Consider the following 24,011-nt stretch of genomic DNA (forward strand, 5'->3'; position numbering starts at 1 on the left):
CAAGATGATGAAAAATGAGAATAATCAAAGTTGAAATGGTTATAGAACGACTGGCACATTAATGAACAATTGGAGCTGTGAATTGGGCCAACCATTCTAGAAAGCAATTTGAAATTATGAGAAATTACTACATTGTTCTTACCCTTTGACAAAGAGATTACGTTGCTAGACCAAAAGGGGATAGTGGCACAAATACAGACTTAATATGTAACACAGTATTTATAGTGACACTTTTTGTAGTAACAAAGGGCTAGAAACAAAGTAGATGCCTATCTGTTAGGGCCTGACTAAACAAATTCTAGTACAGGAACGTAATGGAACATTACTGTTCTTAAGGAATGTTGTATATGAAGAATATAGAGACACATACATGATAGAGACTGATGCCAAAGGAAGTATGCTGAACCAGGGGGAAAAAACATACACATTCAATACAGCAATATAAATAGAAAAAGTAACAACACTGAAATAATCACAGGGAATTGCTACAAAACTGTTATGACCAAGCTTGGCCCCTTATAAAAAAATAAATGAAGAGATGTAAGACTATAATAATACTGACAATTGCTAGCGTTTACATAATGTTTTAGGTTTCTAAGTGATTGGTATATTATCTCATTTGCTCTCCACAACAATCCCCTGTGGGGATATGCTGTTAATATCATTACCCTCATTTTATAGGTGAGAAAATTGAGGCACTGAGAGGTTAAGTGACTTGATCAGGGTCACACAGCTAATAAGTGTCTGAAGCAGAATTTGAACTCGGGTTTTCCTGATTCCATATCCCATGGTCTATCCACTCACTGTATCACTTAGCTGCTCAGAAGTGTCTGTGGTTTTTGTGGGGCACTGCACATAATGTTTTGTTGAATTGTTTTTTTTCTTTTTTCTCCCTATTTATTATTCTTTGTTATGAAAGACAGCTTTCTTGAGGGAGGGATACATTTGGAGATGTAAAAATAAAATATATCAATAAAACTTATTTAAAAAGAAACATTTCTCTATTTTCCAAATTCTAGGGTACCTATAACCTCCTTTCCAAGTTACCCAAGAGCTAGAGGATTTGATACTTAAAGCTGTCATTAAAGCAGAGAGTATAGTGAATATACTATATATACTATAGTATATATGTATACTATGTATATATGTATGTATATAGTATATATACTATGTATACTATATATACAGTTCTAGATATAGAATAATAAAAATGGGGTTTGAATCCTTGTTCTTTAACTTACTACCTATATGACTTTAAGTAAGAGAGAAAGCCCCTTTTCAAGGCCTTAATTTCCACATCTGTAAATGGGGAGAGAGGTGTTGAAAGCTGTGATCCTCTCTATGAAGAATGTTCTCAAAAGGGTCCCGATCAGCTCTTTAATCCTAGAGACTGAAGTGATTGTATTTTAGAGGCTGCTGTATTCTTCTTGGGTAGAGGCCAGTAGTATTTCTCTGGTGAAGAAAGGAGCCTGTACCTACTGTTCACTTTTTTTCTGCCATAGGTTTGGATTAGAGACATTTCTCAGTAGAGACGCCAGTTTCTTTTAAATGTGCTTTGGGGGAAACACTTGGGTATTTCATATTTTGGGACTTGAGGCTAAATATTTGTTCCATTTGTAATTAATTCTTCTAAGAAATCTCTTCATACAGTATGTAGGGCAGCTCTATGCATAATAAGGCCCTTAATAAATGTATTTTGATGACAGCAGTGATTCTCAGAGCTCACTTCTAGCATCTACATATGGAACCAAAGGACCCTGAAAATGAATAAGTTGACATATGTTTGGTCACTTCTCAGACTCAATTTACAGATTTGCACCAGCATTTAATGTTGCTACAGAGGGGAGACAATGGGCTTAACATTTATCTTCCTTTTATACTGCAGCTCAATAACTATGAGTTGTATTTTGAGGAAAAACTGGAAGGACTTGGTTATATAAAGGCATAAGAAATGCCAATAATGGGTCATCCCAATTTTCTATTCAGCCCAGCCATCTGTTTTGGATAACGGTGTCAGGGGATGAGTAAGAAGGGATGGTTTCTCTTTTGTGATGTCTTTATCACAGCTTAACCAAGTTTCCACAGAATTGTTGTATTGTAAAATCTTAGAGCAGGAAGGGAAGGGGTTATAGAATAAATGAATCTAGAGCTGGAAGAATCTTGCACTCTATGCTATTCCCTTGACAACTTTCTGTTCTGTATTTCTTACCTATGAGTTTCTCTAAATCTTCTTGAACTTATTTATCTGGTCTGTCTAACCATTTTGGTAGTAAGTTCTTAAGTGTAATTCCCACCCTATGAAGCCATAGCTTCCTTTATTCATGTAATCAGAGATCATGACGTTCCTTTCCTTCATTATATGCTCATTAGTGATGGATTCCTTCCTGCCTGATTTCTACTTTCTTTGGGGGCTTAGAGTGGGCATGCTGGGCTGAATGTGGGCAAAATGAAAATCTCCTTTTGATCTCTTAAGTTTCTAATTTGTATGACTATCCTGCTTGATTTTTTTAAATGTTTTATGTTATTGGACTTCAACTAACTGTCATGGGACACACTGATTATTATGGTTTCATGCTTACTATGAGTACAATCTGATTTCCTTAGCTACATCTACCTTCTTGTGGTAAAGTAACCTTATTAAATAGATTTTGTTAGTTTGTTTTAGCTAAGCTTTTTGTGATGTAAAAGGGTAGGGAATTTTTTCATTTCCTTGTGAATTTTGTTTCCTGTAGGCAGTGAGATGATACTATGTATGGAGCATTGAGCCTGGAGGCAGGAAGACCAGAGTTCAAATACAGCCTCAAACCCTTTGTAACTATCTGACCCCTGGACAAATCACTTAACCTATGTTTGCCTTAGTTTCCTCATCTGTAAAATGGAGATAATAGCCACTATTTAACAGTATCATTGTGAGGATCAAATGAAATAATATTTGTAAAGAGCTTGGCACATAGAAACTTTGTAATATTAGCTATTCTTCCATTATTAATAAAATAAAGGTTATTTACAGCCTGGAATTATAGTCATTTGGCCTAGGTTCCTTTGGAACAAATGTACAAAGTTCAGGTTCAGGGTACATGAATGTGATCTGAGCATATATGTGAGTGTGGGTACTGTTATAGGAAAAGTTAAGTGTGTGCAGAGAGCAGAGGCAGACTGACAGCAGAGTGAGAAATTCTAGAATTCTACTGGGGAAGAGTCAGTTTTTTTTTTATATTGGGATTAATGCATGTGTGTTTTTTGGGTGGGTGGGGGATAGGGAGAAGTGAAATAGAGTTCCCATCAACATAGTTTACATGTTCTTGTGGAGTCTCGGAGAGATAGTTCACCAGGAAATAATTGGATTGTGATTTTTGCCTTGGACATAAAAAATGCCTAAAGCAAAAATACTTGAGGTCATTTCAGATACAACCAGAAATACTGAACTGGAAGTCAAGAAGACCTGAGTTCAAATATTTCCTACACTGGTGTGGTTCATCTCCTGCCAAGACTATAGCAATAGCCTGCTTGGGGGGTGTGGTTGTCTTTCCTCCCTCAAGTCTCTTCCTGCTTCTAGTCCATCTTCTAATCCAAAATGATCTTTCTAAAGCAAAGGTCTGAACACCTCACTTCCTACCCATTAACTCTAGCAGCTCACTTTCAACTGCAGGACCATATATCAAAATCTTTTTGTCCTTCAAAACCCTTTGTATCTTATTACCACCACCACCCCTCCTTTCCTTTCCAGGCTTTTTACACCTATCTTCCTGCTCCCCCACCATGTATTCTCCAAGCCAGTGTTATTGGCCCCCATGCTGTTTCTTGAACAAGACACTGTCCATCTCCTGAAAGTTTTCTCCAGTTGTCTCCCACACCTGGAATGTTCTCTTTTCCTTTGTCTTCTGGCTTCCTTCAAGTCCAGTTAAAATCTTATCTCCTACAGCAGTGATGGGCAACTTTTTGAGCTTGGTGCGTCAAAATTCGCCAAAAAACTGAGCATAACCCGGGTGGTGTTTCACTTTGAGAAAAAAACCCTTAATTTCATGATATTTATAGCTTAAATAGCAAAAATGTATAATTGTAATATATAACTATTTAATAAACCAAAAACTAATTATTTAACTTACCTGCTTAGCGACTTCTTTGTTCATCTGTTGGTCGGTTTCTTTTGTTGGTATTAATATTATTTAACTTGTGTGGGGTACCCTGAACTAAGATAAGTGTGGGGGGGAATTCTTTAACTAACCTGACTATTAGTGACTTTTTTTGTTGCTGAATTTCATTGACTAAATCTTCAATTGAAGGTTGGTATTTTGTACACTTCAAGACCAAGCAAGTGCTACTAACTTCATCTGTCAATCTGTTTCTTTAATTGGTTTTGATATTATTTAACACTGAGAAATAAAGTCTTACGAAAGTACATAGAGGGAAAAATTGTGAGTAAAACCATTGCTAGATTTTTCAGGGTGCTAAATGTGTGTGGTTCCAGGCACTCCTCCCTTGCACTGGTTGGAGTCCTGCCCAGTCTTTCTGTTGGCCAGGCCCTGCCCCTCCCCAGCTGTCTGGTCTACCCACATGTGCTCCTCCTCCCTGCCTCCACTGGAGCCTCTCATGCCCCAGCCACCTGATATGCTACCACCAGCTGCTTGCCATCACCACCCTCCCCCACCCTCCCCTACCCCCACTCCCACTGCACGTGGAGCAGGCCCCCTCTCCCCCCTGCCAGGGCATAGCCTCTGCCACGGTCCCACTGAGCCCACATGCAGCCATGTGTCCTCAAAAATGGCTACACATGGTATCATAGGCACCATCAAGGTCCTACAGGAAGCCCCTCTTAGTCCTCCTTAACACTAATACCTTCCTTTTGTTAATTATTTCAAATTTATCCTGTATATTGCTTGTTTTACTTATCATGTCTAATTTGTTAGACTGAGCTCCTTGAGAGCAGGGATTGCCTTTTATTTTTCTTTGAATCCCCAGCACTTTGCACCAAACCTGGCACATAATAGGGACTTAATAAATGTTTATTGACTGTCTAACACTGGACAAATCACTTAACCTTCTTTGGGTCTGGTTTCTTCATCTCTCAAGTGAAGATGAAAAATGCAGGATTGTTGTGAGGATCAAATTAGATGATATCTGTGGAATGTTTTACAAATCTTAAGGCACAAAATAAATGTTAGTTATTATTATCATCATTATTCAGAATTCCTAAGACTTGAGGAAGAGACCGCTTTTACTTTCCAGCAGTTCTCTCTCTCTCTCTCCCTCCCTCCCTCCCCCTTTCTCCATTTCTCTCTCTCTCTCTCTCTCTCTCTCTCTCTCTCTCTCTCTCTCTCTCTCTCTCTCTCTCTCTCTCTCTCTCTCTCTCTCTCTCTCTCTCTCTCTCTCTCTCTCTCTCTCTCTCCCTCTCTCCCTCCCTCTCTCTCTCCCTCTCTCTCTCCCTCCCTCTCTCCCTCCTTCCCTCCACTTTCCTCCCTTTCTCTCTCTTTCTCTCTCTCTCTCTCTCTCTCTCTCTCTCTCTCTCTCTCTCTCTCTCTCTCTCTCTCTCTCTCTCTCTGCCTGTCTCTCTCTGTCTCTCTCTGTCTCTCTCTCTCTCTGTCTCTCTCTCACAGACACAGACACACACACACTCTGTTCCTGTGTTGTTGTTTAATAATTTCAGTCATGTCTGACTCTTAGTGACTCTTATTTGGAGTTCTTGACAAAGATACTAGAGTTGTTTGCCATTTCTTTCTCCAGCTCATTTTACAGGCTCATTTAACTGAGGCAAATGGTGTTAAGTGATTTTCCCAGGGTCATACAACTAGTAAGTGTCCGAGGCCAGATCATGAAGATGAGTTTTCATGATTCCAAGCCCAGTGCTCTATCCACAGTGTCACCTAGGTGCCCTCAGAATATCCCTAGCTGCCCTAGTTTGTGACACTTTATAACCCAGCTTGATTTTTTTTGCCTGCATTTTTACTCATTGGCTTCATGCGGCATTATACTGAAAAAGTTGAAATCTCTGAGCTTGCTTTTTTTCAACTCTGGAGCCAATTATGTTCAGGGGCTGAGCCCCTTCCAGAGCTGTGCCCTACAGGAAAGGGATTCCCAGGGTACAAAGTAATTATTTTATTTTCAGGGGAATGGCATTGCAGCTTGCCTGGAGCAATCTAGGTTGATGTGCACATTCTGAGGTTTTACATGATTATTTAGTTTCCAGTTTTCTTTTCAATTAAGTAGTTATTCGCTGGCAGTCACTGTTGCTATGGGAACTATGCCACTGACTGAGAGTATTTCCTTAAAGCCACACTTGTCTCAATCATATGGAGCTGAATATTATTCTATGATAAAAAAAATACAGTGGATCTTTAAATATAAGAAACAGCGAATAACCCACACCTCCTTTTTCTAAGAGGGATTAGAAGAGAAATGCTACTGACAGAGGGAGGAATTTACATATCCAAACAAATGCTGGATTTGGGGTCAGAGGAATGGAGTTTGAATATAGGTTCTGCTTATTCTGATGTACCTTGGTGGTCATTTCATTTCATCTCTGAAATGATGGAGTGAGATTACATGGACTTTAGGGTCCTTCCAGCTTTAAAGTGTGATCCTATTATCCTGTAATTTTTGAAATAACAGAGCAAAATTTAGAGCTGAAAAGACCTTGGATACATAGAATCTAATGCCCCTTTAAAAATATGTGGAAACGTGAGTCACAGAGAGATTAAAAGACTTGTTCTTTTATATCTGTATAGCTAGTAAGTGTCTGGGAAAGGGTTAGGTAATGAGGAGTATTTGAACTGGTCTTGCTAGCTCCAAAACCATGCCCTGGGGTCAACTGATTTGATACCTGGACATATTTTTTTCTTTACTTTTGAAAGAATCAGCACATTTGTTAATTTTTGTTTCCCAATCTTATTTTTAGGTCAGTCCAGGAAGTGAATCAGACTCCAGATTTGTTTGTTCTATGTGAGAATCAAGCTTTTCTCTCTTACTAGTGGAGGGCAACAGAAGTTTGGGAATGACTAGACCTCATTCTATCCCTCTTTTTTATGTCCAGAATAACTAGCCCTTTGTAGTTGTAGAGACTCGTTTAGGGACTTTCAGGGACCAGTTTTCACAGTTACAGAGACTTGTTGGGAGTTTTCAAAGCTCAGTTCTCTAGGGATCCTGTTTGGAACCAGATCAAAATCTGGAAGGCCATGTTTAAACTGGAATCAGGTCCCATAGAACACAAATTCCAAGTTGTTCCTTTCTTTCCTTCTCCTTACATTCTTATGGCCCAAGATGACTTGATCTTATTCCTTCTGTTTGTTCTAAATAACATTTTTGGTACATTAGCTGTAGACATTTGATTTGTTTATTGTGTTTTTTTAAGAATACATGTGAAAAAGAAAAATGATACATACTGTCAATCATAATCATTCTATCAAGCATTTTGGGTTAGCTAATTTTTTTTTATCATAAGTTAGGATGAGAGAATTATTCAGAATTATTTTCTGGGAGGTGACTGTGTTAAAACAAAATGCCTAGTTAAAAAAAAATGAGTATAAAAGGTTGTCTTTCCTCCTGTGTTTTAATGGAGCCTCTGTTATTAAATTCCTATTAAAATTCTAAGTTAGGTTACTTCTGACAAATAGTAATGTTCTGTCTTAGATGTATGCAATCTTGCCACTTCCAAGGCTTTTCACTGTTGGTGGCAGTCCCAACTATGCTATTAGAATTAAAAGATAAAAAAAATTATGCTCTCCTTCTTCTGAGTAAAGATTTCCTTGAATCTGAGGCATTCCAATTTGACCGAGATCATGTGGATAAGGATGTGTTATAAATAAAAATTAATCTGAAGACTTATACCAGATTTATAAACATTTATTAGTAAAGAGAAGGATATATATATATATATATACATATAGTAAGGATATATATACATATGTATATGTATGTATGTATGTATGTGTATATATATATTTTGGATGTGACTTGAGAATGACCAGGAGACATGTAAGAGAGGGTCTTGGAGAATAGCCTTGGTGCTTAGGGCAGACATGTGCCTTATGTGTTATATAATATTGATACTTTACCAGTTGTATTAATTCTAGTAGTGTGATCTTAGAGGAGTCACCACCTCTCTGGGCCTTGATTTTCTCATATGTAAAATGAGGTAGGGGTTAGACTGAATATCTTTTTAAAGTCCTTTGTAGCTCAACGATTAAGTGTTTAACAACATATTTTATTAGGTTAACTAGCTTTTTTGTTGTTTCTGAAGTTGTCTCTCTTTTTTTTTTACTTTTCTTCTTTGCTGCCTGTTGTGGTTTCTTCAGGTAACTGGACCTATCTGGGATGGGGAGAACAGCAGAGTATGTAAATATTTTAATTCTTTTTAAGTTCCTCAGTCCTTCCTTTTATCATCCTTATCTCATCCTACCCTCTGCCTCAAGAATCTATCTATTCTTGCATACAAGTATAACATTAGGTTGTCTTTCCTTCTTTTGTGTCTCCTAGGATAATTTCCTGAGGACAGAATGGCATATGTACTGGTATACTTCTAATTAGTTTCCTAAAGGCTTTTTGTACCAAAATGAAAACCAAATTCCTAGTTTCTTTAGCTAGAAAGATCCAATAATGTGAGTCCCCTTAAACCTTGGGGAGAGCTCCTTTGCCTGACCTGTCTACAATGTTTTATTAGCTACTGACCAGAATACAAGTCACCACATGTTTTGGTCTATGGTAACAGGTTCATGCTTTGAGAAACTGACGTAATGACTAGTGGCCTTGCAAAAAACATACCCTGCATTCTGCCTTAACTAGGGGAAATGGACTGAGGGCAAAAGGAAGGATTGTCAGTTTTAAAAATTAATACTTAGTTCATTTGGTAGGAAGAGTGAATATGTTTCTGGCCAAAGTCCATTTTTGTAGCAGTTGGGGAGATGGCCTTCCTTTCTTCTTCAAAAATAGCTTGGTCTTAACAGACATTTGTAGCAGCCTAGTTTGGCATCTTTGATCTGAGAACCCATATATTTAGCAAAGTATTTCATTAACAGATTCCTAGTGCCTGATTGGTTATGCTGGTTGTCTGATGAACCTAATGTGGTCAGGCTAGTTAGGGTTGGGCTTTAAAGCAATCAGACAGATGATGATCAGAAAGACAAGCTCTGCACTCTTAATGGATCTTGTAAAAATTTGATTCTAACCCAGAACATTTGTCACCATCAGTGTAGAGTGATTGGCTTACTCTGTTTTTAGATGATTGAAAGTTTTAAAATAGAATAATAGAAAAAGAAATTGGACATTGCAATTGGAGAAAAAAATGTATTTGTGTAATAATTATTCATTAGTCCCCAAATATGGCCTGTGCTTTCCATCTCTCTTGCTTTTACTTATACCATGTACACTGTCCTCTTTCTCCCCCTTATCTCATTATTCTCCTTCAGGGCCTAATTCAGATTCCACCTCTTTCATAAAGGCTTTTCAGACCTTCCCCAGCTGACAATGGCAAACTCCTTTATCACTCTGTGACTCATGTATTTATTCAGTTTATTTCAACAAGCACCTATAATCTGCTAGGTTTATCACACATTATTTAGCATTAGAATCATTATATAGGTATATGTTATCTCCCTTACTAGCTTATAAACACTTCGAGGACCAGTACCATGTCTGACACATCTTTGTTCAATATCACAATGCTTGACACAGTATTTTGCCCACATTAGATATTGAGTCAATATTTGCTGGATGATTGAATAAATGAACAAATGCGTTTTCTAGGTCTGGTGGCGTTTTTTCCCTGTCTCTAGTCTGATCTTTTCCAGACTGAAGTTTTTGCCTTCTAGAGAGATGACAAGTCCCAGTTGTGGTTGTTGGTTTTCAGTATAAATAGTGCTGTCAAGTAAGTTGCAGGAGAGGAGGCAGTATCTCTCTGAACAAGAACAAATTTCTTAGGCAAACATGAGTGGTTGTGAAAATTCTCCCCCAGTTCTTTCTTTGGTATAAAACCATTACTCACTTGGTGCCAGATGGATGATGCCAAAAGTCTGATCTTCATAAGCAGTTAGGATGAAAGAAGTAGATGTAGGTTCATTATGTCTTTTCATTTTCCTCTTTCCCTCTTTTCCAGTCCTGCTTTCCTATTTCTTGTTGTCTCCTTCCCTTGTTTCCTTTCTACTTCTTTGCTTCCAACTTTGCTTCTTAGAAAATTGTCCTTTACTTCTTTCCTTTAGACAATGTTAAGAACTTTCTTAGGAATATTAGGCAGTCCCCCAGATTGGCAAGGGAATACTGAACAGTAGTGGAAAAGGGAACTGAGTCAGTAGTTGGGAGACTTGACTTGAGCCCAGCACTTCTACTGAAGTGCTACTGAAGACTTCTTCCAATTGCCTTTTACTCCTTCCGTAGCCTTTTTTTTCCTGAACAGATTTAGATTGTCTTCTATCTTTTCTTTTCCCCCTGGACCTTTCCCATAAAGGTTCTTTTAACTGTTACCTTGTACATGTTCTAGTACTCTCATATGAATGAACTTGCCAAAGTCCATGTTTGTCTCTCTGTTATATATGTTCTCTTTCCACTGAGAAGCTGTTGAACTGCTGGTATGCTTTAACAATCCAGAACTGAGAGAAGTTTCTTTTTCCTGCATCCTAGTACCCTTTGTGTGGGTACTAAGTTCATAGAAAGAGAAACTGGCTTTATTCCCTGATTTATTTGGTGGAGGGGTTGGGGGGCTAGGGATGGATTTCAAATCAAATTTCATCAGGGAATAAAATAACCATGGCCATGATCTCTCTTTCTTTGTTAATGCATGTCAACATGCTTGAACAGGTTTCATTGACCAGGTAAAAAGTACAGATTTCCAAATTTAGATGCCTTTGAGCTTTGGCTGTCTGCTATTTTAAGTCTTTGTTGTGCTCTGTGTGCTGAGAGAGGCTGTCTTGTTTTAGCTAGTAAGCATTAACAATGTAAACTTCTTGAGAGAAAGCCTGTGTGCCTTGTGCTACTTCCTTAGATTTTCATCAGCATCTCGTTATTTAATGAAGTTCATGGAAATGCTTTGTAAATTGGAGAGCACAACAATCCAGTAAATCCTTATCTTATCCTGTAACCCTTTGGACAAAGCATCTTCTAATTCTGTGCATGTAAATACATTGTATATCTCCTGGAAGATGTCCCATGGCCTTAGTGGTAGCTTACCCAATTTCCAGTGATGTGCTCCACTGGAAGATTATCCCAGTGTAGTCACAGTGATGGTCTCACATTGTAGCTTCTTCCCCTCTGCCTGGAGAACAAGAGAAACCTTTAACATCTCTTGTGCCTTTGAAGAGATTGTAGGTATGATTTTAGTCCAGTCTTTGCTGAGATGGGATTCAATGTTCCCTAAATCACTCTGGGAAACTGTAAGCTTAGCTTCAGGATTGGAAATTCAGATTTTAGGTGATGCCACATTTCATTTTATAGTGTGGACATGTAACACAGCTTTTAGGACACAGTGGAAAGCGTACCAAATTTGGAGTTAAATAAGCTAGGGCCAAATCTAGGTATTTCCCTTTGCTACTGGAGAACTCTTGTCAAATCACATAATTTCCCTGGGCCTCAGTTTCTTCATCTGTAAAACATCAATTTCAACTAAATAACTTTTAAAGTCTGTCCCAAAGGGCATCTAGGTAACATAGTAGGTTGGCCTGGAGTAAGGAGGACCTGGATTCATATTTGGCCTCAGATACTTCCTAGCCATGGGACTTTGAGCAAGTCACTTAATGCTGATTGCATAGCTCTTGCTGCATCTCCTTTCTTAGAATTAATACTAAGATAGAAAGTAAGGGTTTAAAAAAAATTCTGTCCCAACTCTAGATCTATGATCTTTTATGTTGCCTCTAAATACCAACCTCTTCACTGTGCATCTCTCTAACTAGAGATTGGTAGAAAATGATATATATTTTATGTATATAATATATTTTATGCTATAGGAGAAAAATTAAATCTGGAAGAGAGATTTCCAACTCAGATCCAAAAGTTTGTCTACCTAAGCTTTATGATTCAAGGGCATTTGTGAGTAAAATGAAAATCCACTAATTTTAAACATTAAATCTCTCCAGGAAGCTCAGGGTCAATTTTATACATTCTACTAGATAATACTAGTTAATTCCCACAAATGATATGATATCTCAGTAAATGATCATTGAGTCCAATCTCTACCATCTTTAGTCTTTATGTGAGACATCAATCACACGAAATAATCTATGGTAAAGGGGGCAGTTGGGTGGCTCAGTGGATTGAGAACCAGGCCCAGAAATGGGAGGTCCTGGGTTCAAATCTGGCCTCAGCCACTTCCTAGCTGTGTGACCCTGGGCAAGTCACTTGACCCCCATTGCCTAGCCCTTACCACTCTTTTGCCTTGGAGCCAATACACAGTATTGACTCCAAGACTGAAGGTAAGGGTTTTTTAAAAAAAAATAATCTATGGTAAAGTACTTTGCAAACTATGAGAGCTCTATAATTGCCAACTTATAATAATAATAATTATTGATAATTCATGACTAGTGTTGAGTGACAATTTACAATCTTTTGAAATCCTTTTTATTTTGTGTCAACAATGCTGGTGGTTGCTCACCAGATAGATATCAAGTACAAATTTCCCAATGGTGCGCCAGAAGTAGGGGGTTGTATGCTGCTTTCTCTTAGGGTAATAAAATTGACTCAATGGCATTTGGAAGGAGCCAAGAGTTTAATTAACTTTGAGATTTCAAGGAAAGATCTATATTTTCAATGAGTGGAAACAAAACAATGAGCTTTTATAAGTGCCCATCATTAAAGGATTCCCCATCTACTAGTTACCATCAAATGTGGGGAAAATGCATGGCTAGAGATATTATAGAAGCCAAATCTCTATTTAAAAACCTGGGACTGCTTTTATTTTGAACTAGGCTCAACTCTTCAGATTAGTCTCATTAGATGATTGACAGAAGAATTTAACAGTTATTCTTCCATTTCATACATACCATTGGGATGAGTCATGCAGACTTGTCTTGCAGCTTTTTAGGCCCTTCTTATATCTGATGATGGTTCTTTTCAACTAATTCTATGGCTATCTTGATAGTATGTAAAGTGAATCTTGTGGACTTTGTCATTATTTTTGGTGTCTGTCCTGTCCTTTTCTCTAGTTCCTAACTAGTAACCTGCCAAAGGAAAACTAACAGTCTGGGATCACTTTTCTCAGACAGATAAATAGCAGATGGCAAAGGTGGTGTCAGAAATGGCTTCCTTTTTAAGAGTGACAACAAAGAGTTTCTATGTTGAACTGCCTTAAAAACACAGTATAATAAGCCTTTATTTTTGCACAGACTAAGCCTGTAACTTGTTCATTTTAGCTGACACATTTGCAGAAGCTGTTATTGTTAATTTCACTCCATGCAGTCAGGTAGTAGTGTGAGAGGCAGAGAAAATTCTATTGAATAGTAATCTTTGTTGTCAAGTAAACTTGGCAATGTTTTCAAAATCATCTTGAATGATTTAATTTAATTTTTTTTTTCTGCTCTCTCCTTTAGACTACAGTGAAAGAGATGATGCTTTCTGATCTGGGCTTAGGAGATGGAGGAAACATGACTGAAGCTGGACAGGCTAGGTAGAGGCAACAAGTATTAATATTAAGCACGTCCTGCATTTCAGTCACTATGCTAAATGCTAAGGAGAAGGAAAGAAAGAAATCCCTCAAAAAAAACAGACTTGCAGTTTAATGGGAGAGATAACATGCAAATAACTATGTACAGACAAGATACATATGGGACAAATCCTAGATTATTTTTTAGAGAAGGCATTAAAATTAAGACTAGGAAAGAATCAGATTTCTCTTCCCTGAATTTTAAACTTTTTTGGTTTTGATTCTTTGATCTTAGTTTCAACTATTATATTTCCAGAAGCTCTCATAATTTCTATGTCTACCATATTTTTACTTCATTAGAATGATTCAACATATACACATTTACACTTAAAAACAAATTTCAATGGCTCTTTCATATCTTTGATATGGGCAGTGCAGAAAGCACCATCTTTGCTTGCATGAGCTTATATTTCTGTTCATGCTTTCACAGCTAAATGGCACAAGACAGTAAGTAGAGTATTGGACCTAGAATCTGGAATACCTGTGTTCAAATTCAGCCTCAGGCACTTACTAGCTGTGTGATCCTGAGCAAGTCACTTAACCTTTGCTTGTCTCAGTTTTCTAATCTGTAAAATGGACATAATAATAGCACTTACCTCTCAGGGTGATAGTGAGGATAAGATGAGATAATATTTATAAAATACTTTGCAAGTGTTTAAACACTTTGTAAATGCTATCATCATCATCATAATCCTCATCCTGGTGTGTTTTTACATTTTATAGGTACTAGTGCAATGCTTGAGTTGATGTCCAGCCCATCTTTTTAGCCCAGTCATAATGTTTCCTTGGTAATATCCTTTATGCCACTTATTTCATACAGATCGTTTTTGGAAACATGCTACAGACTAATTTTACACATCACGCATCATTCTATTGTCCTCAAGGTCACTCACATTTTGATTTTTCAGAGATTATGATGTTCTAAAATTTACTTCCATATGTTAAAATCCAAAAGAATTTATATATATCCCAAGTACAATTTAGCCTTTTCTTCTTTTCTATTTTAATTCTGAACCCAACTCATTGTCAATTTGCAATGTTTGCCCATCTTAGTACAGTGCCTTGTACATAATAGGTATTCAATAAACATTAAATTGAATGTATATATTGTGGTACTAACAATAGGAATCGGGAATAAAAGCAGAGATTTTATAATTTACCCCCAAAGTGTTCAAGATGACATTACTGATTATCATACTATTAATTAACTATTATCTCCTAGGGCTAAATTCTCAAAGATGAATCAGAGCTTCACATATATTAATGTCAGTCTAGATGAAGATAGAAAGTGGAAAAGGGCATATTTTTGCAAATAATTTCTATAGGAGATTTATAGCTTTGTAGTTTCATAGTCAAATGAAAGGTATAGAGAATAAAGATTTGTTTTCCATTTATCAATTATAAAAAAATTTTTCAATGTGGGGGGCAGTTGTCTTCCTAGAGCAAAACAAAATGTAAAAGGTTTTCCTTCCAAGAGTAGTTCATGTACAAGTCAATATCATAAAAGATTAGTTGATAATTTCAGCCAACAAAAATAATTTTTAATGGCTCTCTGAATATTAATGTAAAGTGAAGCACAACACAGCTGAATATATACTTAATAAAGTTGTTCACCACTAAAATGGAGAATGTCTTATCCAAAGTGAAAAGGAATTACCTATACATCAGGGAGTGTCCAATAATTATATTTGGAGTCCATGGGTCTGTGGATAGAATTCAAGATATCTAATCTCTAACTGAAATTAAGCATTTCCTTCAGTTATGAATGTATGTAGGTAACAAACATTCTGAGAAGGGGGCTGATGACACAGCAGTGGTCAAGAATTCCTTCTGTAGATGATGAAGTCCTCCCATTGTACCACTTTGCAAATGATATTGCCCTGCTTTATAATCAGGTGTCTACTATCAAATCCACATTGCTAAAAAGAGATTGCCCTAAAAATCCTTACAGGAAAAAACCCCAACTAAATAAATGAAAATGCCCATTGGCCAGACTATGACATTTAATTTGTAGAAATACCAAATCTGAAAACTCTCCCCTTTTGTCTGTCCTAAGAAAAGGATGGTCTGGTGTAGGAACTTTAGGGCGTATTATTTTGTGATGAAAAGGATCATAGAACACCCATTCTGGTCTCTTCACTGTAGAGATGAGAAAACTGAGTCCCAGAAAAGATCTGTGACTTATCCAGGAATCATACAAGGTAGTACTGGAGCTGGGTTTTGAACCCATGTCTTCCAACCCAATGTCCAGGTGTTTTCCCCACTATATTATATTGCTAATCATATTACCTTTGATTCTGCTACCTCATCTGTAAACTGGAGACAATAATACTTGTATTATTATAATAATTTGTTGTTGTTTATTCAGTCATGTCTGACTCTTTGTGACCTCATTTGGTTTTTCTTGGTAAAGACACTAGAGTGGTTTGCCCCTTTCTTTTCCAACTCATTTTACACATGAGGAAATTGAGGCAAACAAAATTAATCAACTTACCCAGGATCACATGGCTAGTGAGTATCTGAGGCTAGATTTGCACTCATGAAGTTGTCTTCCTGTCTTCAGGGCCAATGCTTTATCCACTGCACCTTTTAACTGACATACTACTATATTACAATAATTGTACAAAAATATTAAAATTTACAATTATATTAATAATAGAATGATACTTGTACTATAATATGAAGTATACCTGTAAAAATGAATTTGTAGGTTCTTTCTAGAACAGTTCAATTTTATAAACTAAATTCTTGTATCAAGGTGAACTGTTATTGATTAAGAAGTCATCAGGAGATTCTACTGCTCTTTCTGACACTTAAGGATTTAGATTTTTTTAAAGAGTTATGACACCTGTAGAAGGATAATCCCAGAAAAGTTGGATATTGTTAAAGAAATGAAGTTTCTGAAGTTCTTCCATTAATTAAGGTTAAAACCAAACGCAATGGCTAGTCATATTTGATAATTAGGGAGTGGTATGAGTAGGAGCGAGGGATGAAGCAACAAGAGTTTTTGTTATGGATTAAGTGATTGCTGAGTCTCTACAGTGGCGGTTTTACACATTCTCATGGCCTAGGCTCACAAGTATGAGTTAGGAGGAAGGAGACCTAGAAGAAGGACTGTGGCTGAAGTGTTGTGAACTAACTGCAATTCCTCCTCAGCTTTTGAGGATCCTGATAGTGCTGTGGATGATCGAGACAGTGACTACCGCAGTGAGACCAGCAACAGCATTCCTCCTCCCTATCATACCACTTCCCAGCCCAATGCCTCTGTTCACCAGTTCTCAGTGCCAGCCCACCTCCAGCAGCATCTGTTCCTTCAGGGCAGTTCTCGGGACTCCTGCAATGACTCCATGCAGAGCTATGACTTCGATTACCCAGAGCGGAGGGCCCTCAGGTGAGTACTGTGGGTAAAATTCTGTGTGTTTGTGTAAAGTCCATCTGACTCTGTAAAGCAGAAGAAAGCACTGTGGCCTCTGGAGTCTAAACAACTGGGTACTAATTGGACTTCTGATGCTTACTCTCCATTTAATTTAGGACAAACCGGCTAACTTCCCTGGGCCTCAGTTAATTCATCGGTTAAAATGAAAGGGAGAGAGATGAATGAAATGAAAATGAAACTAGAGAGCCTCTGCAGACCTCTTATCGTCTCTATCCCACATTCTTGTGAAACTTCATGCAAATAGGTCATTGATGGGAGGGATTTGGGAGCTATTACTGGAAATTCAGAAATGTCACCTCCCAAGCTACGAGTGCTTTCTGTAGAATGTTTGGATTTGTTCTTTTTCATCAAAATCTTTCCCTGGGAAGTTGCTGAAAAAATATTCAAGATTTATACCAACTCACCAAGGCATGAGGGTGGGGGGTAGGCCCATAGCAGTGCAAAAGTGACTGCATGTGGGTAAACTGACCATACTAGATCCAGCAGCTTTTCTTGGAATTTCATTTGTTTAACAACAATCCAATTGAGTTCATCTCTTCTGTTTCTGAAATAAAATCTACTATCTGATGATGTCATCCTGTTGTCCATCTTGCCTCACTGCCATCAATGGAATAAAAATCATGACCCTCAATTTGATGGGCAGCTTTCTCTTTAAGAGAATCATTCATTGGATTGCAGGCTGCCCTAGTTTAAGATTTTCTCTAAGGATCTTTCCAAGGAACTTTTTTCCCCTGCCTGTCATAGAACAAAAGTCTATTTCTTTGTAATCTAAGGACCCTCAACATGGAGTGTCTCCTTGGAGTAAGTCCCCTTTTAAACTGTCTTGTACATATACATATTTACTTGTGGTTTTCCCTATCATAGTATATACTTCTTGAAAAAAAATTATTATTGAATGGTTGATTGGTTAAATCAATTGACATTTTGGTTTAATTAGTCATTCACTTGTCTATGGTTCTAATTGTTTTTTGTAGTTCATTTTAGTTCTTGTCTCTCCTCCTTCCAATGCTGATTAGGTCTACATTCACTGGCATTTATTCCACTAAGATGATCATCAAGCTTATGAACTCTTTCCTAATTTGGTGTGAGGGACATTGAAATGACAGTTCTTCTAGTTTAAACCTGAGTCATTATACTTCTTCTCACATTTGGGAGGCAGAGACATTTTGAAATTAATTTCTCTAACATTGAGTTTTTACTTTCCTGGAACAGCAAAAACTTGGCTCCACAGATATTCCTAATCACAGCTGAAGGAAATTCCTCAGCTAACGGAAATCTACTGAATTCCTCCTTTGTGCCTGGCACTCTACTAGGTGCAGTGCAGGAGATTTCAGTTAATAAGGGAGATAAGAACATACATAGATAACTAATACAAAATACAGCCTGATGAGTATGTAGGAAAAATATTTTTAAAGTACTCTAGTTAATCAAGATTATTTCAAGTGAGGGAGTCAGGGAAAACTTCATAAAAGACATTAAAAGAGGTTATATTTGAGAGGCCTTGAAGGAGGGGGAGAGAGAGAGAGAGAGAGAGAGAGAGAGAGAGAGAGAGAGAGAGAGAGAGAGAGAGAGAGAGAGAGAGAGAGAGAGAGAGAGAGAGAGAGAGAGAGAGAGAGAGAGAGAGAGAGACGGAAAGACAGACAGAGAAACTTTCAAAATCAGGAAGAAAGTGGTCATAATGGGGAATAGGATGAATTTCAAGCATGAGGGACAGTCATGAGAAAATATATACATGTGGAAAAACTGAAACAGACAAGGCTAACTGTATCAGAATATACATATTGGTCCTAAAATGCCATGAGCATAAGGAGTAATACTAGAAAGTGAAAGCAGTTAAACCTATCTTAATCTGATCCAGGGGAAAAAGAAAACCTACAAGGCCAAAGCAGTAGCAAGTGATTTTCAGAAACAAGTATGTAATAGCCAGAGAGAAGAAGGAGGTTGAGAACTGGAGCATGTTGTTCCTTACTTCTTTGGTATGCAGCAGAAGTAGAGAGGGCATGTAAGAAAGACAGTGCTCCCTCCTTGAAAAGCTCTACAAAGGAATGGGATTCTTTGACAAAGCCTAGCAATGATGACTCCAAAGAAGGTGTGTGTGTGTGGGGGGGGTGGTGGTGGTGAATAGCTAAAGGGCTCCTTGGCTCTTGGACTGTTGATTAGTCCGCTTAGGTTAAGGTTAGGGTTATTTTTTTTAACCCTTACTTTCCATCCATCTTAGAATGAATACTGTGTATTGATTCCAAGGCAGAAGAGCAGGAATGGCTAGGCAAAGGGGGTTAAGCGACTTGCCCAGGGTCACACAGCTAAGAAGTGTCCAAGGTAAAATTTGAACCCAGGACCTCCCATTTCTGGACCTGGTTCTCAATGCACTGAGTCACACAACTGTCCCCTGAACTTTATCTTTAGTCCCAGGTAACACAGTTGAATATACAACTGAAAGAGAGAGAATAGTATAAACTAAAAGAAACTTCATCATTTTAGCACTTAGCCCAGGACCTGGTATGAAGTAAATGTTTATTAAATACTTATTAACTTTACCATTATTGAAATTTAAATATGCATATTTCATCACACCATTGAACTTTAGAGCCAAAGGGATTTCATAGATCACCTAATGTAATCTCATACCTGATGCATTAATAGCCTAATAACACCCCAGACATAGATATTCAACCTTTTTGCTTTTCAAACCTATCACAGATAACTCTTTACCTCATATCACAATTTGTTTCTTGTTCAGATAGCTTTAATTATTAGGAAATTCATCCTTAACATGAGCAGAAATCTGTTTGCCTAATGTAGCTGCCTGCAGCCACAAATTAATATTTTAGTGGGCAGACACCTAAGAAAGAGAATGGAAACTGAGGGGAAATGGGTAAAAGAGAAAAAGAGAGATAGAGAGCAACAAAGGAATATAGACTCAGAGACAAGGAGTTAAAAAACGTGGGCTCCATCGTACGTGCTCCTCTGATGGTATTGAGAGAGAGGGTGCTGCACATGTTCCCAAACATTTATTGAAGAATAGTGGGAATGAATATGTGACATGGCATAGGTTTTAACATTGGCTCAATTGACAATCATGTAATCAGAGAGGAGGAGGTTAATCAAACATGTGACTTGGTAAGGAATGTGGTCTAACAAGGAGGTAGCTAATACTCTGTGGCAGCCCTGCCCAGAAATTCTTTTGACCTTTTAACTGAAGATTTAGAAATACAATGATCAATAAGTAACATGGCCATGTGTCTGGTATATGAGTACTTAGGTTACAATATCAATACCTCAGTAATACTTTCAACATGAGAATATACCTGGGATTCTACACCTAACCTCTACTCATTGGTCATAATTCTGGGGATAAATAGAATAAGTTATATCTTGTGGAATGCCCACCAGGATCTGGATTCAGAGCTAGATTTTAAAAAAAGTTGACAAAAATCTTATACGATGCTCTGGATTAAATAGATGATGATGATGATGATGATAATGATGATAGCATTTATATAGAACTTAACAATTTCCAAAACACTTTACAAATATTTTCTCATTTGATCTTCACACCAACTGTGGGAGGTAAATTATTATCCTCTCTTATTTAACAGCTGAGAAAACTAAGGCAGTTGGATATTAAGTGACTTGCCCAGAGTCATAAAGCTATCAAGTATCTGGGGTGAGATTTAAACTTAGATCTTCCTCACTTTAGGTTCAGTACTCTATCCACTGTGCCACAGAGCTACTTCTAGGAGATTTGGGGCTCAGTGATATTCCAGATAGGTAGAGTTGGAACTGAATAAATGATAGGATCTAAAGTATAATCATTAATGGGTCATTATCAGCTTAGGAAGAGGGCTCCACTACAGAGCTCCTGAAATATATCCTTATGCTTAATATTACCCTATGCTGAAACATTTTTATAAGTGCTTGGGATGTTGTACTTGTTAGATTTGTGGTTGACACTGCAAAAATTGGAGGGATAGCTAATTTTGTGACCTGTGAAATCTCATATTTTGTTAATCTTGTTTTAAGAGAATGCTGGTATTACAAAATGAAAGTGAATGACCAGTGAAGAAGCCTGAAATGGATCTTTTACTGTGATTTTTTTCATATGCTAATTTATATATTCTATTGCTGGTTAGCTCAGTGAGTGAGAGCACTATGCCATTAAAACAAGGGCATAGGTTTGATCTCTTTTTGAGCTAATAATTAGTTTTGTTATGTTCCCTGCCACAGATTAACCCTATTCAGATGACTTAAAAATGTGTACCTTGGGTCACAAGGGGTAACCAATAAGAGCTGAAGACTCTGAACAAACCCAGTTTAACTATCTGTGATCTGTTCTCATTCTTTATTTAGCTTGACCTTTGGTCAGCTTTTCACACCAATTGATCAGTAGCTTCTAATTGACTTTTTTCTCTCCCTTTTCTTGGTTTTGAAGATATTCTTTCCCAGTTCTACCTCTCTAACCACTTGTCTGGATCTTCACCTTCTTCTTGTTTTTTTTTTAACATGGTTTTTTTCCAAGGGTCTCTCTGGCCCTTTTTGCTTCTCTTGTTATACGCTCTCCTTTCTATTTTATTCATTCTCAAGGATTCAAATACCAAATTTAAAAAGGGAACTCCAAAATTTACATCTTCACACTGGACTTCTCTTTCTTGGTTTCAATTTGCATCTCTCTAATTAGTTACAGGATATCTCCATTTGGAAATGCCTTTGTCACCTTAAACTGTATGTTCCAAACTGAGATTATTAACCTCTCTGCTTTAATCTTAGTCTTCTTGCTTTTACTTTTTCTACCTTTGCCACTAGCATTCACAATCTCTTCCATGTAAGAAATCTTGAGATTATCTTGATTCTTCCTTCTTCCTCATTTTTCATGTTTTTTTTTTTTTATCAAGTACTATTGATCTTGAAATACTCTTGAATTAATATCTCTCAAAATAACATCTCATGTTCCTTTTCTCTCTCCTTTCCCACTGGTAATGCCATAACACAACCCCTATTACCATCTGTCAGGACAACTGGAATACAAATTTTATTGCTTCTACTCCTTTTCCCTCCTTCCTCTGGCTGCTGTTAGAATAATCTTCCTTATGCATGATGTAGGTATGTTGTCCTACTGTTAAAAAAATCTCCTATTTCTTACTAAGGTCAGTTTCATTTGCCTGACTTTTGAGACTCTCCATAATTTGGCACTACCCTAACTTTCCATCCTAATCTCATATAACACACCCCATCAAATTGTTCTACTTGTCTCCCTCATATTTCTTGAATTCTCCTTCTATCCTTTTGCTTATGCTGTTCTTTATGTTGAAATTGCCCTGACCATCTCTTGAGTTCTTGTCTATCTTTTAAAGCTCAAATTATATGCCACCTCCTCCCTTAGTCCTTCCTTGATAATGCCCAACCAATAACCAACTTTAATATTGAGCCTGACACAACATTTTGTTTTTTATAATTCTAACACTAATTTACTATGTAGTTGTGTATTAAAATAATCTGTGTCTGTCCTATGTCCCTAGAAGACTATAACTTCTATGAAAACAAGGACTGTCTTATCTAAACATGGTATCTCCCCCAGTACCTCATATAGTGCTTTGTATGTATTAGTTGATTAAAATGAATTTTTAAAAGAATTTGTTGAATGACTTTTGAAAACAAAATAGCCCTGTCCCATGTTCTATAGGTAGGGGGTCAGTTGCATCATTTCATATTTGAAGGATGATTCATAGTCACAAAGGGAAGAACAAGGAATCTTGAAATATGTTACCCTATCATTGTCTAAATCAAATAATGTTTATTCTCAATAATATTCTTCTTAAATTTGCCAATCTTTAATTTCCATGAAAGTAAAATTTATGGAATAATGTATTCTTAACTCATTTAATAAAAATAAAATTATCCTTTATACATAAATTGATATTAAAAAGTGGAAGTTAGAGACATCAAAGCCTGAAAACTGGAATGTGAAATTTCAGGGAGCAAAATTAACTGATGTTCTGTTATATTTAAATTTAAACTATCTCACTTACAAATACTTTACAATGTCATATATTTATAACAAATATTAACATTTAGATAAAATATCACAAAGCACTAATGTCAAAAAATCCTACGACGTTTCAAAGCAGGCTTATTTAAAAAATTTTAATTGATATTTTGTTTTTATATTACTAATATTGACAGACAAAAAATTTATACCCACTCTGTGAGAGGTCTATTGTAACAAAATAAAACAATTCATTAAAACCAATAATCCAGGGACCTCATCTGAAAATGCATGTAATTTTTCATCTCTTACCTCTTAAATTTTCTACAACTAACAGAAATCTATTTTCTTTCCCTTCTACTAATGGGGAAAAAAAAGATAAAAATCCTTTTGGTAATATTCAGAGTCAAACAAAATAAATTCCTTCTATGGTTGTTATATATATGGTGGTTATATATATGGCTTATTCTTCAATTTCAGCCCACCACTTGCCTATTTTATCATTAAATTTCTGGAATTATCAATAGTTGTATTGATCATAATTCTTACATTTTTGAAATTGTTTGTCTTATAGTGTTTTAATTATTGTATAAATTGTTCTGTTCTGCTTATTTCATTTTTTGTCAGTTTATAAAAGTCTTCAGAATTGTTCATTTTTATAGTACTGATGTTCTACATATATCATTCTACTCATTCTAACTTTCCCTCTCCATCAGTTCATACGTCTTTCCTTTATGAACTTTTTGACTTTTTTAAATGAGCTATTTCCTCATTTCTTATAGGATAATAGTATTCTACCACATTCATATGCTACAACTTATTTAGTCATTATTCAATTGATGTGAAGTTACCTCAGTTTCGTATTTTGTGAGGACATTTTAAGGTCTAAAGAGGTCAAGACACTGGCTCCAGATCCTAGAACATTAAATATTTGGCAGAACCAGTAATTAAGCATATCTCTTCTGATTCCAAATCCA

At 36.8% G+C, this 24,011-nt stretch overlaps 1 protein-coding gene across 5 annotated transcripts in view; it reads left to right on the forward strand.

Moving 5' to 3' along the window:
* The window catches only part of UNC13B (unc-13 homolog B), a 372,543-nt gene that overhangs the window by 208,531 nt on the left and 140,001 nt on the right, over positions 1–24,011 (forward strand). For 3 of the 5 annotated variants that reach the window (XM_056806040.1, XM_056806038.1, XM_056806041.1), the window contains exon 8: positions 16,772–17,006. In XM_056806040.1, coding sequence (XP_056662018.1) covers positions 16,772–17,006 — 235 coding nt within the window. Of the gene's footprint in view, positions 1–8,288; positions 8,325–16,771; positions 17,007–24,011 lie in introns of all 5 variants that reach the window. The other 2 variants (XM_056806037.1, XM_056806039.1) reach the window with 1 other exon arrangement.

Source organism: Monodelphis domestica, chromosome 7 (genome assembly GCF_027887165.1).
Source record: "Monodelphis domestica isolate mMonDom1 chromosome 7, mMonDom1.pri, whole genome shotgun sequence".
NCBI lineage: Eukaryota > Metazoa > Chordata > Mammalia > Didelphimorphia > Didelphidae > Monodelphis > Monodelphis domestica.